Raw genomic sequence first — 14,680 nt, forward strand, 5'->3', positions numbered from 1 at the left:
AGAAGACAATATTCAAAAGTGAACCCTTAAACCCCTAAAAGGGGTTTGTTTATATAGGTTTCCTTATGGGCTTAAGTGACCTCAACCCAACATGAGTTTAGGTCACCTAATCTAGCCTACTTGGATCTTGATTGATTAATTAACCATATTAGACTCTAATTAATTAATTAACCCAATCTAGAAAGGCTAACCATAAGATCTAGTGCAACCTTGCATTTATATCAAAATGCACTTACACATATGAACTATAACCTAAAATCCCTCAACAAAATGTACCGCAATGAATTAAGAGATCAAGTGAGGACCATTGGAACTCATAGGAAAATACTAGCTCCTTCAAAATCCAATTATGGAGTTGACTCAATCACTATACTAAAGAGTCAATTACATTCCAATATCTTATGTAAATATATGAGATAAAATTCGAGTTCTTGGCCTACTATTAACTATATGCAAACTCTCCATGAGGTAGTGTTATCAATTTCTCAAGATTATTTCTTCAATCATTGACTTACAGATTATGCTAATAAAAGATTGAGGGGTAAAGTAGATTTACCTTTTAATTAATTTATAATTTGACATATTATTATGTTAGTGTCTAATTATAGACTCGAGTCAATTAATGAGTGGATTAAATTTGTCTAAAAGCATGTTTATAAAGTTGCATATATGTTACAAACCACCATTGGTAGAATGACCTTACGGTAAAAAAGACATTGTAGTCTTTGGTTTATCAAAATTGCATGAGTAGTTGAGACTAACATGTTTTTTTCTTTGTTTTTACATTATTATTTATTATGTAAAAATCGTTGTATACGCTTTATGAACATCATTGTCAATCTATTATACCATATAATTGTACAAATCAAATAGATTAGAGGATAGTAAGAAAATAATGGAGAAAAATGAGATGAAGGAATTTATGGAAAATAGAAACTATTTTTGAATTGGTGAATTTAGCCTTTTAATGGTTTTGATGGGATGATGGTAGAAAATGGGTAGAATAGAAAAAATTCGGGGTGAATTTAAAATCCGTTTTTCAGAAAGACAAAAATGTCCATCATCCCACGCATACTTCCTGGGGTCTTTTCAGTCTTTTCCACAATAGTCCTTCTTCATCTCTACTCTCAGAAACGTAGGAAACCCTAACCATCCTCACGGACCTAACCTTGCTTTCTCCCTCTTTCTTTCTCCGAGTCTCTTCATCTCAAGGATCCAGGGTTCACATTTCACGAAAACGGACTGCTTCATTGTCCAGGAGAACTGGTACTTCTTCCCCTTCTTCTTCGTCTTCATTTTTTTTTCTTTTTCTTTTTTATCTTCTTGATTTCTACATTTTGTTTTCTTTTTGAATTGCGGTTTCCATAACTGTATGGTTTAATTGCCTTTATCCAAACAATAAACAACAAGTAGCCTATTACTCTTCCTACTGAATATGATATTTTGATCGTCAATCAAGGGAGAAACGAAAGAAGAAATTGAAAACACATCGTTCTGGGAGTTCGATTCAAATAGGGTTTAGGTTTTTTAATCTGGGTTTGATTGACTGCTTGTTTATGCACTAGAATTTAGAAGTTTGGTAATTCTAATTGAGTGTGATCTGCTGGGTCCTGTCCTTTTATTTTTGTTTTCGTTTTTTTTTTTTTAAGTTTTATAATTCTGGAGTATGTGTCGTAAACGTAAGATTATTACGTCTGCAAGGTCTATTGGTCACAGAAAAGAGTCTAAAACAGCCCATTTGGCGTATTCTGTTGTGTATTTTAAATACTTCTGTGCATACTGGGAATCATAAACTGTTGTGTATTGGAGGGGATTTTAACGTAGTCCCTTTCTGGGGGGAAAGGAGAAACTGCCCAAGGAATTGAGTGGCGAGGCATATTTCAGATTTCATTGGGGAGCTTCACTTGAGGGACCTCCCTCAGGGAGGCAGTCCTTTTACTTGAAGTGGTGGTTTGAATACTCTGTCTTGATCTAGTTGGATTGCTTCCTGGTATTAGAAGAGTGGGAGAATCATTTCAGTGGGGATCCAATGTGCTTTGCCAAGACTGGTTTTTGATCATACTCCCATGTTGTTAGATGGAGAAAGGATGAGGAGGGGCAAAATTGCCCTTTAGGTTTGGAAGCATGTGGCTGAAAGAGGAAGGGTGCAAGGATGTGATGAAAAATGAGTGGGTGAGCTACTTTATTGAGGGTTTGTTTAGCCACGTCTAGGCAACCAAGCTACAGGCTTAGAAGCTCAATCTTAAAGTTTGGAATGGAGAGGATTTTGGGAATGTTTTTTTTTTCCCTTTTGATAGGTAAATAAGCAAATATATTAAAAGTGCAAAGAAAAGGCATGCCAAGTACACATAGAATATATAAAGAGCGCAAAAAGCAAGCGAAAAGAGAAAACAACAAACCGCTACCCAGGCCAAAGACATCGGCCTAAGATACAAATAAAAAACAAAGCAGAGGGCTCCCAAACTGACATAACGAAGCCCTACAAAGCTAGAGAACAAAAACAAGGAACAAGAACCTGCCTCGCCCAAGCCACTACTTGGCTTACATAACCTCGCCCAAGCTTGGAGAGGCTTTTGGGAATGTTGCTACCGTTAAAGTTGTAGCTTTGAATCAGATTGGTTTTTGTGATGCAAAGGAAAGGGAAACATTCTTCTATAGAAGAGAATGAGGCTAGAAGGATGACAAAGGAGGAGTATTGCAAGTGGGCAGCAATGGAAGAAGTTTTGTAAGACAAAAGTCAAGGGAATTATGATGATACCTTGATGATACCCTAAATTTACCTTGTATTGGTTATTGCGGGGCGGTTAGCACCTTAAGGTTTGGGTCCCTATGGAAAGTCCTAAGGACTTGGCCATAGAAGGTTCTTCCGTTATAAAAAAAAAAAAAATTATGACTTAAAGAGGGAGAGAGAATACAAAGTTTTTGCAGAAGACAAGACCTGTAGTAAACTACAACACCAATACCAAGTTAAAGTAAATTTAAAAAAAACCATGGAGAGGAAGACCTTGAAGGTCTCTGTGGAGAGGAAGACCTTCTTGGTTAAGTGGGAAGGCGAGCATGGAGGAATTTGGTGCTCGATTACAAAGCATAGCAAATGCTCTGTTTATGCCTTAGGATTTGAAAAGGAAGAAGTCGGGTGGTTGATCGAACTCTTTTGACGAAAGCCATCGAATTGAAGAGTCACTTGGGGTTCAACAGAAAGTACAGGGGAAAATCCTGCGTCCATTTGATAGAAATATGCTTCAACAACCACGGAAGGTTCATAAGGATTTCAGAGTTCTCTATCAACAGAAAACCAACTTTTGGTTATTCCTGAGGGTAAGAAGGGCAAAGGTTGGGAGAATCTAAAAAGTGATCTGTTTTCATTGTCGGTGGTCCCCCCATTGAATGCATATGAAAAAGGAAGACAATACAATGTGGAAAGGTTTAACCACAATCACGTGGGTCCTCTGTATAGGTCTTTTGCGAACGTAGTCAGAGATGAAGGACTAAGGAGAGGTGGACTTGTTCCTGTTGGGAGGTGGGCGTGTGCCGTGGTGTGTGATTGCAGTGCAGATTGTGGTAAATGGGTTGAGGTTGGCCGAGCTGTGGCGAGAAGCTTAGGGAAGAAAGGAGTGGCTACGATCGTGCCCTTCTCAGGCGGAAAAGGTGTTTTTTTTTGTAGAAATGATAGAGGAAGCTCTCTTTCTTCAACATTTAAGGTTTATTAAGATTGAGGGAGGGAATTCAGTTCAGTTGAGAAGGTGGTCGCCAAAGGAAAATTCGATAGTTGAGGGGAAGTTCAGAGGAGGTTGGATTGAGCTACAGGGTTTGCCATTTCATCTCTGGTCTGAGGTACATCTGAAGAAAATAGTGGAGCAGTGGGGGACGGTGATTGAAATTGATTGGCGAACGTTAAAATTGTTTGATCTTAGCAAGGTGAGGGTAAGAATTGCAATGAAGGATCGTTCAATTCTTCCAACGTTGATTGAGGTGATAGACGGGGATTGAGTGTTTTCTATTTCTGTTGCAGTGGTTAGAGGTGAAGAGGTCAGGAGAGGCAGAGTAATGGGTGAGTCGACTCGGGAAGGCTTTGAATCTCACTCGGGGACAGGTGGTGGAAGGCGGGATGAGAGAGATAGATCAACTGTTGGAGGTGGTTTTCGCGTTGGGAAGTTGGCAGAAAGAAAAAGGAAGTAGAAAGGAGTTCGGTTGAAGTTCTTCTAGTGGAGACACGTGGTAAGAGTGGTCAAAGTATGGGGAACAACTAGTTCAGTTTGAGTTAAAAAAAACGGAACTTTGGGCCTGTTGGGACAGAGATGGCAGGCGAAGCTTCAGCCGATGAGGACGAGGCCATCTCAGTCGAGAATGGTCGAGCCTTTGAGAGAGAGGCCTAGTCTCCCTCCAAATTCAGCTCACTAGCAAAAACAGGTTGTTTGTTAGAAGGCCCGTTGAGGATAGGCCTAGGAACAGGAGAAAAGAAGCCCGCTGGTTAGCAGGGATCGTTACAAAGTGAAGGAGTCTCTACAGGGGGAAAGGGGAAAGGAGTTTTAGCTGATCCTGGTGTTTAGACGAGAGGATCCGCAAAGAAGGAAGTGAAGTTCGGTCCAAAGAAGTTGTGGACTACCCTATTTCCTCCAAGTTCCGTTTGCCGACATGGTTCTCGAAGCAGTAGTGAGCCTCTTTCGCTAGGGAAGCCTTCGTCGAATAGTGAAGAGCTTCCAATGGAGGAGGCTTTCAGGGCGGGAGCTTAGTGGGAACGAGGATTCAGTGTGAGTCCTATCCTCATGCGCCGATTGCCAAGGAATTGAGAGCGGTGTTCGGGGGAAGGGGCTTTGTCGTCTAAAGGCAGAGATGTTGCACGCAAACCCTTTCATGAAGAAGACAGGGAAGGATTTTTGGACCGAGTGGGGTTTGATCTTCATGGTTCTTCAGTCACGTTTTTGCCTTCTAATTCTGAAATCAGAGGTAAAGGGCTCAACTTTTTGGGGAATTGTGGAATTTTGGTAGCGGAAAACTTGGAGATAAACTCGTTCTCACCTTCTCAATCATCCATGTCTTCTTTTCCCACTTCTTCTGAGATGGCACTTCCATTTCTGAGCCCTTCTACTCCCGTTTTCCCTAGTTTAGTCATTCAATCTCCATTTCACATGGAAATCAAGTAATTTTCGATTTTTTTTTCAAAAAATGACGATGTTGGTACTTTATGTCAAAATGGTGTTGGCATTCCAAACCTGCTTGTGGTGGAGTCCTAGTCTGCTTGTTCAAACCAGTTGCCCGAGAGTCTCAACCCCATTAAGTTCAAACCCAATGTGCCTAGTGAGGTTTCCAACCTGGTTACAGTTAGCCAGGGTGATGCTGTGGTCTGTCTCCCCATCGGGCGAGTTCCAAATTGAAGGTCTGTCTCCCAGGAAAATGGCTAAAGTGTGTGAGGTTTTAAACTCTGGATATTAAGGTATATTCTAGGAGGAAGAGCAGATGCTCTACAGGTTTGTGAGACTTGGTGGAACCGGTTTGGGGTTTAGGGTTTGTGCTGTTTTTCCATGAAAATAATTAGTTGGAATACCAGAGGTTTGGGATCAAGGAAAAAACGAAGGGTGGTTAAAGATTTTTTGAGGCTAGAGAATCTGGATGTAGTGATGATACAGGAAACAAAAAAGATGGAGTGTGACAGAAGGTTTGTGGGTGGTATTTGGATGGTAAAAAATAAGGATTGGGCTGCTTTTCCGGCGTGTGGGGCTTTAGGTGGGGTTTTGATCATTTGGGATTCTAATAAACTGCACAGTGAGGAGGTGGTAATAGGATCCTTTTCGGTCTCAGTCAAGTTTGCTTTGGATGGATGCAGATCTCTTTGGCTGTCCGCAGTTACTTAAGAAGGATTTTTGGGTGGAGTTGTTAGACATTTTTGGTCTATCTTTTCCGTTATGGTGTGTGGGCGGTGATTTTAATGTCATAAGGAGAAGTTCAGAAAAATTGGGAGGATCTAGTCTAACTTCAAGCATGAAGGACTTTGACGATTTTATTAGAGAATGTGAATTGCTTGATCCACCTTTACGGAACACACCATTCACTTGGTCAAACTTGCAAGAGTCTCCCGTATGTAAAAGATTGAACCGATTTCTTTACTCAAATGAGTGAGAGCAATCCTTTCCTCAAAGCCTTCAAGAAGTTCTTCCTAGAAGGACTTCGGATCATTGGCCGATAGTTTTGGAAACGAACCCGTTCAAGTGGGGCCCAACACCTTTTAGGTTTGAGAATATGTGGTTGCAACATCCTAATTTCAAAGAGTGCTTTAAAAGTTGGTGGAGTGGTTTTCAAGGAACTGGGTGGGAAGGTCACAAGTTCATGAGGAAATTACAATTTGTTAAGGCCAATTTGAAAGAGTGGAATAAGGTTTCTTTTGGAGTGCTAGACAAAAGAAAAAAAAAGCATCCTGAATGAAATAGCTAACCTTGATGCCATTGAGCAAGGAGGGGGTCTCACTTCTGAACTTTTAGTTCAAAGAGCTTTAAGAAAAGGGGAGCTAGAGGAATTAATTTTGAGAGAAGAAATTCATTGGAGACAAAAAGTTAGGGTGAAATGGGTTAAGGAAGGGGATTGTAACTCAAGGTTTTTTCATAAAGTGGCTAATGGCAGGCGAAATAGGAAATTTATCAAGGCGTTGGAGAATGAAAGAGGATTAGTGTTGAATAATTCAGAGAGCATCACAGAGGAGATTTTACTTTACTTTGAAAAGCTCTACTCGAGTCCTACTGGAGAGTTGAAAGCTTAGATTGATCCCCCATATCTGAAGAGAGTGCGTCTAGGTTGGACTCCCCTTTTATTGAAGAAGAGATTTATAAGGCTATTTTTCAGTTGGATAGGGATAAGGCGCCGGGTCCTGATGGCTTTACCATTGCAGTGTTTCAAGATTATTGGGATGTGATCAAGGAGGATTTAGTGAGAGTGTTTGCAGAGTTCCATAGTAGCGGGATTATCAATCAAAGCACTAATGCCTCCTTCATAGTTCTGTTGTCCAAAAAAAGTATGACAAATAAAATATCAGACTTTAGACCTATTAGCTTGATCACTAGTCTTTACAAGATAATAGCCAAAGTATTATTAGGGCGTCTAAGAGGGGTACTACACGAAACTATTCATTCTACTCAAGGCACTTTTGTTCAAGGGAGACAAATATTGGATGCAGTTATCATAGCCAATGAGATAGTAGATGAGAAAAGACGTTCAGGTGAGGAAGGAGTCGTATTCAAAATCGACTTTGAAAAGGCTTACGACCATGTGTGCTGGGATTTTGTGGATCATGTGTTGGAGAAGAAGGGGTTTAGTCCTAGATGGAGGAAATGGATGAGAGGCTGTTTGTCCACGGTATCTTTTGCAGTCTTAGTGAATGGAAACACTAAAGGGTGGGTCAAGGCATCTAAAGGCTTAAGACAAGGCGACCCTTTATCCCCTTTTTTGTTTACTTTAGTCGCAAATGTACTGAGCAGGATGTTATTGAGAGCAGAGGAAAGAAATTCGTTGGAGGGTTTCAGGGTGGGTAGGAACAGTATAAGGGTGTCCTATTTGCAATTTGCAGATGATACCATTTTCTTTTCTAACACTTGGGAGGAAGATTTGCAGACTCTCAAGAGTTTATTGCTGGTGTTTGGGCATATTTCTGGGCTTAAGGTTAACTTTGACAAGAGTAATATTTATGGCATCAATCTTAAACAGAATCATCTTTCTAGGTTGGCCGAATTGCTTGATTGCAAGGTTTTTGGGTGGCCTATACCCTACTTGGGTCTTCCTTTGGGAGGGAATCCCAAGATTTGTGGCTTTTGGGATCCAGTGATTGAGAGGATCTCGAGAAGATTAGATGGGTGGCAAAAGGCTTTTTTATCTTTTGGAGGTAGGATAACTCTTATCCAATCTTGCCTCACCCACATGCCTTGCTACTTCCTTTCCTTGTTTAAGATACCCGCTTCAGTGACTGCAAAAATTGAGAGATTACAGAGGGATTTTTTATGGTTAGGGGTTGGGGAAGGTAAAAGAGATCATCTTATTTGTTGGGATGTAGTGTGTAAGCCGAAGGCAAAAGGGGGTTTGGGATTTGGGAAGATAGCTCTAAGGAATGTCGCACTCTTAGGGAAATGGTTATGGAGGTACCCTAGGGAGGGTTCAGCTCTATGACATAAGGTTATTTTAAGCATTTACAGATTACACTCTAATGGATGGGATGCCAACACTATAGTCAGATGGTCACATCGTTGTCCTTGGAAGGCTATTGCATAAGTCTTTCAGGAGTTTTCTAAGTTTACTTGGTTTGTAGTAGGAGATGGGGAAAGAATTCGGTTTTGGGAAGACTTGTGGTGAGGGGATCAACCTTTGGGTTCCCAATATCCAAGACTATTTAGAGTAGTCACAGATAAAAATATTCATATTTCTTCAATTCTCGGATCTACTCGTCCCTTTTCATGGAACTTTAATTTTCGCCGCAACCTAACCGATCCTGAGATAGAAGATTTAGAAAGCCTCATGCGGTCACTTGATTGTCTGCATTTGTCATTTTCGGTTCCAGATGCGAGATCTTGGTCTTTATCTTCTTTAGGGCTTTTTACAGTCAAATCGTTCTTTCTTGCCTTATCCCAATGTTCTAGTTCTCCTCCAGTTTTCCCTACTATGTTTGTTTGGAAATCCCAAGTCCCTTTCAAGGTCAAGTCCTTTGTCTGGTTGGTGGCACACAAGAAGGTAAATACTAATGACTTGCTACAATTGAGAAGACCCTATAAAGCTCTTAGTCTTGATATTTGTAAGTTGTGCATGAGGTATGGAGAATCAGTTGATCATCTTTTCCTACATTGTTCTTTCATGATGGGGTTATGGCACAGATTATTTCAGTTAGCCAAGCATTTTCGACATGTTGTTCATCAATTACAATGGCTTTGGTTTATCCAAGAGAGGGATAGAATTGTGGCAAGCTGCGTGCATAGCTTTAATTTGGATTGTGTGGCTGGAAGGAAATGTGAGGATTTTTGAGGATGAAGCAAGGAATTCAGAGAATCTTTGGAATTCTATTCATTTCCTTGTTTCTCTTTGTACTTTTTGTTCCAAGGTTTTTAAGAGGACTCCCCTTATTGTGTTACAACTTGATTGGCTAGCGGCGTGTAATTCCTTTGGGTTGGTCTAGTCTAGAAAGTTTGTTCGTTATCACATTGTATTTTCTTGTTTTCGTATTCTTGTAGTTTAGTTTTCTTTGGTGGGAGGATTTCTCATCCTTCTCTTGTACTTCCTTTTTTTGTTAATATATTCCTTTGTTGTTTCCTATCAAAAAAAAAAAAAAAAAAATACAAAGTTTTTGCACAAAATGGCCTATGCTTGCAGAAGAATGAATTATGTGGATAAAGTCAAAGTGACTAGAGTTATGTTGTTCAAGGATGTAGTCATGAAGGAGGGAGTGGTTATTCTTTCTAAGTTGGGATATTAGAGATTGAGCATTAGTGGAATGTTTTTTTGAACATTTGGGTAGTGAAGATTTAGGGTGACTGGAGGCTCCTATCCTTGAGGAGGAGGTCCTTTCAGTTCCCTCTAGTTTGTGTAGGGACAAAGCATCATGGATAGGTGGCTTTTCTATGGCCTTTTGACAATTCGATTTGGATTTTGTGAAAAGAGAAGTGGTGAGCTATTTTATAAAGTTTTTCAAGTTGGGTTCATTGAGAGAAGTCTAAACGCCACCTTAATAGTATTAGTCCTAAAAAAAGGGTGCTGAACACTAAAAAGATTTGGGCGAATTAATTTGGTGGGGAGACTATACAAGCATTTATTCAAAGTCCTAGTTCACAAACTCAAAAACGTCGTGGGAAAAAGTGGTCTTGGCTTTCCAACATATGCTTGTGGTGGGTAGGCAAATCTTGGGCGTGGTTCTTATTGCAAATGAAACCATTGACTTTAGGATGAAATGTGTCAAAAAGGGGGTCATATGTAAGTCAGATTTTGAAAAAGCTTTTGATGATGCTAACTGAGACTTCTTATTAGTAGTTTTGGATAAAATGGGAGTTGGTCCCAAGTGGATATGTTGGATTAAGTGCTATATCTCCATGGCTCAGTTCTTTGTTTTTATAAATGGAACCTTGTTGGGCTTCTTTCAGAGTTATAGAGGATTAAGGTAGGGTGATGTCTATCCTTGATTAAGGCAGGGTGATGTCTATCCCTATATCTCTTTATTTTAGCCATGGAGGCCCTCTCTTCTATCTTAATTAGCGCAAAGGAAGAGGGTTTAATATCAAGCTTCTTAGTTAATGGAAGAGGAGAAGAGGGAGTGGTGTTGTCTCATTTGTTATTTATTGATGATACCATAATTTTCTGCAATGCCTCAGAGAAGAATATGGAATACTTGAGTATTCATGTTGTTTGAGACAATCTCATATCTAAAGATCAATTTGGAAAAAAGTGGGTTGGGTCTTATTAGAAAGGTGGTAATGTGGAAACGCTGGCTAGGGTTTTGGGTTATAGCTTGGGAACTCTTTCTACAAGATGTCTTAGCCTTTAGCTTGGAGCCTCTTTCAAATCAACTTGGGTTTGGGATTTGGGAGAGGAGGGATTTCAAAAATGGTTTATTGTGTGGAAAAGACGGTATCTATCTAAGGTAGGAATGTTGACTTTGATAAAAAACACTCTTTCTAGCATGTCAATTTGCTTCTTGTCTCTATTTATCATTTTGAGGAAGGTTAGTTTGAGGATGGAAAAGATTGAAAGGGTAGGGGCCCTTGAGAGTTGGTGAATTGATCTTTAATTTGTTTAAGAGAAGAGGGGGCTTGGGCGTTAGAAGACTGTCCATCCTCAATAGAGATTGGTTTGGCAAGTGATTGTGGAGACTTGCTTGTGAAAGTGATTCCATTTGGAAGAAGGCAATTTTGGGGAAGTACAAGGAGGAAGAAGGGGGTCAGTGCTCTTGAGGAGTGATGGAATGATATAGGGTAGGAGTGTGGAAGGATATCAGAAGTGGGTTAGAGTGTACATAGGTGATAGTTCTCTGTCCATGTTGGACTTCATTGATTAACTGAGCTTTATGTGAGGTGAGGTAGTTGTTTTTTGTTTATACCTTTACTTTGGTTGACTGTTTGGTGCCTTTGTATGCAACGTGTATGCTTGTGTGTGCCCTTTTGTTATGGGCTACAAATATATTTCATCTTTGTCTATAAAAAAAACTAAGAATTTATAGAGCGTGTTTGATTTTCCAATAAGGAATTTTGTATCCCAATTCTAGGAATTGGGAAATTGACATCGATTGTGTATACTTATGTTCTCTGTTGTTTGTTTAGCTGTTTTTTCTAAAATATGTATTGTGGTTCCATTTATCACTTTTTTCCAAAACACTATTGCTAAATTTTGGGAATAAAGGAACAACAATCAACATATATTTCTTAAAAGGTTTTTCTAAACCATCAACATATGTATTGTGGAACCAACCCTTCTTATCTTTGTTTTAGTCCCCCTGTATTTGCTCTCTCAATTTCTTGATGTGGAGGTCTAGACCTTGACATCCTTAGAGTTTTTTTTGGATTAGGTCCTTTAATTCTATTTCTACTTTTGCCAACTTGGATTCTTTTATCCTTGTAAGCTTCAATTGGAAATATAAAATTCTATCAGAAATAAAGCCTTTCCATGGCTTGTGGAAAGTAATGCCAATGATTTATTCTAAGCAAGGATGACTTACAAAACACAGTGTGTAGAATGGTGTGCCATGTGTCGGAGTAGTTGATCATGGTCTTTTACAATACCTTGTAGTCTTGGCATTGTGGTATAGACCATTTTTAGATTTGATGCTTGAGGTGAGGCTCTTTAGTGTATTGCAAGCTGCACTTTGATCTACATTATTTAATGAGAAAGGAATGCAAAGATCTTTTGAGGATATGTGGAGGACTTGGGAGAATTTGGAACTTTTTTACTTCTCTTTTTTCCTTTTAGGCTCCTGCTAGTGATTCTTTGGAAAGTACTCCTCAAGGTCTCATTTTACTTGATTGGAACTTAGTGTGCAAGACCATGAGGTTGATTAAGTAGATCCTTCCTAAATGGTTATCACCTTTTAATTTTTATGGGTTTTGTGGACCTTAATTTTGGTGGGTGTTCTTTGGATAACTTAAGCAATTAGGGATTAGGGGTTTGCTTCAGAACCACTTTGGAAATGTGGTAAGAGCCTTATCTAAACTTATAGGACAGATTTTTGCTATTCAGGTTGAGACTTTAGCCATTTTAGAGGTTTTGTTGTTGGCAGAAGTTTTGGGTCTCTCCAATATTTTAATAGAAAGAGATCCTTCTACTGTCATATCTGAGTGGCTAAGAAAGGAAGAGGACCATGGAATTTTTTGATGGATGGTTGTGCTAGATTACCAATATTTTTTTGGAGTTAAAATGTTTCTTTTGTTAGGTTTCTCATTGGAGCAATTAGTATATGTGTTGGCAAAGTGTGGAACAAGGCTTTTAGTTTCTTCTGTAGGAAACTTTTTACCTATATGATCTATGGTAAGCTTTATTCTAACCATTTTGAATCTTTGTCCATGTAGCTAGGTTCAACTTTTTGGACTAGTGTGCATATTCCTTTTCTAATCATGCCATAAGACTTTGTACTTCTTTTATGGAAGTGGCTTCAGAGGTGCCCTAGGGAAAGTTCTATTTACAAATAAAATCATTTATGATACAATATAGTAATCATATATTACCAATTGGATTTTTTATAAACAGAGCCTGTATGCTCTGTCCTTTGGCATCAGGTTATATGCATTTATGGGACACATCCTATGGGATGGGACACCAATATTCTAGTCAGATGGTCACATTGGTGCCCTTGGAAAGCCATTGCACAGGTGTTCCAGGTCTTCTCTACCATCACTCGCTTTGTGGTGGGTGATGGGGGGAGAATTCCTTTTTGGGTAGATTTTTGGTAAGGGGAGAAGATATATAATTGATACATTTTTTGTTTCTGATAAGAAAATATAATAAAAACAGTGGTTTCTGATGACTTGAAGATAGTTTGAATTAGTGCTCCAAATTCCACCCAATCCCTAAAGGCCTAAACCAAATGCAGTATTATAAATTTTGTGAATTGATCACTTATTAAATCATGTTTACTTGGTCTTTAACAGATCAAATTATGGCATCACCAGCTTGGTTGCCGGTGGAAGTGCAGTCTTCAGCATCTCAGAATCCTGTCACTGGTTTACCTGCCGGAGGGCCTTCTGGGGGGCCTCCTACTCCAACTGGAGCCATTGCTCCTGCTTCAGTTGCTACTATATCCACTTCAGAGGGTGCAAGTGGTACTGCAAGTAATTCAATTCAAGAATCTGCTCAAGGAAAATTTGTTAATGCACCTCCCCATGTACCTCCAGGACCCTCATTCTCATACAGTGGTATTCCACATGTTACCACTGCATCTGGAACCTCACAGCAGTTACCATCTGGTTCAGTCAGTACCACTTCATATATCTGTTTTTTTTTTCCTGATGGATGTATTTTATATGTATCTTGGAGTCTTATTTGTGTGATTAATTGTCTCAAATGCAGGTGATAAGTTCAAATCCACTAGCATCTACAGTGGTCTTTCAAACCCCAGTTCCTGGTCCCTCTTCATCTTCTGGTCCCTCATTCTCATACAACATTGCACATAAAGGTGCTGGTTTCCCTGGTAGCCAGCCATTCCAATCTAGCACAGTAAGGGTTATATTCTTGAGAAATGAGACTATATCAGGTTAATCATGGTCACTGCCAATAAAAAACATGTCTAGTGTTTTGGGCACTTTGAGAAAGGTGAATACCATTTGGTGCTATTCTTCCCAGATCTCTGAAGTTATATGTTCACCTGGGAGACTATTATGGCCATCTAACATATTACAATATTTTGTGTGATTTAGAAGTGCTGGAAGCCTTAAAAGATGAAAATTTTTATGAACCTGTTGTTCACAGTTGATTTGTATTTAGCTTTCTAGGTGGAACCTACAAATGTTGGTTATATTTTTCATGTGCATGACGCAAACTAGTTTTTTGCTGGTTTTTTACTCTCACAGGTTACGCTGATGAACTGGGGAATTTTAGTTAGTTATGGGCTTATGTTAAGCTTAGGTCCAGTAGGACCTTCCTAATGGTGGGTTATACCCAATCATATGCTCAATATGCACTAATGTTTCAATGGTTCATCATCAAACTTACTTAATAAACTATCTTTCTTTTACTCCTTTTGGCTTCCATGTTTCTGATCTGTTGCTTAGTCACTTTGATTAGAAATGTTTTTCATTCAGAGATTCTGATATGTGCCAATGTCTCATCACAACCAACAAGAGATTGAGATGTACTGAAATAGGCTTGTTCCCTTATTAATGACTTTTGGACTGTCACTCCATGGGAGATTTGAACATGCTAAATGAACTGATTTACATGCCTAACAACTGGTTTCCATTCTCTTTTTGGCTTGGCACCTGATGCCAAGATTTAACTAAAGAATTTTTGGTGCATTCCTTTTTGATGACTAGGGATTTTTTTTTTTTTTTAGTTTCTTGTATTTTATTTTTAACTCACCTGTCTTCTGGTTCTCGGGCATCAGTAATTGTCTCCTGAGGATGGCAGGTCTGAATCCCTGAATTTGATGGCATTATGAAGTGAGAGCAATTTGATTGAACTGATTGTTTCTTTAATTTCTATGGTTACATGCTAGCTGGATTACTTACTTTTTTGA

At 39.3% G+C, this 14,680-nt stretch overlaps 1 protein-coding gene across 4 annotated transcripts in view; it reads left to right on the forward strand.

Annotated features, from left to right (window-relative positions):
- The first annotated feature begins 1,128 nt into the window (after window positions 1-1,128).
- Window positions 1,129-14,680, forward strand: part of LOC117925100 (pre-mRNA-processing protein 40C) — a 64,092-nt gene continuing 50,540 nt past the window's right edge. The window contains exons 1-3 of one of the 4 annotated variants that reach the window (XM_034843963.1): window positions 1,129-1,266; window positions 13,098-13,417; window positions 13,516-13,662. In XM_034843963.1, coding sequence (XP_034699854.1) covers window positions 13,106-13,417; window positions 13,516-13,662 — 459 coding nt within the window. In that variant the 5' untranslated portion in view covers window positions 1,129-1,266; window positions 13,098-13,105. The other 3 variants (XM_034843978.1, XM_034843986.1, XM_034843970.1) reach the window with 3 other exon arrangements.

Source organism: Vitis riparia, chromosome 1, assembly GCF_004353265.1.
Source record: "Vitis riparia cultivar Riparia Gloire de Montpellier isolate 1030 chromosome 1, EGFV_Vit.rip_1.0, whole genome shotgun sequence".
Lineage (NCBI taxonomy): Eukaryota > Viridiplantae > Streptophyta > Magnoliopsida > Vitales > Vitaceae > Vitis > Vitis riparia.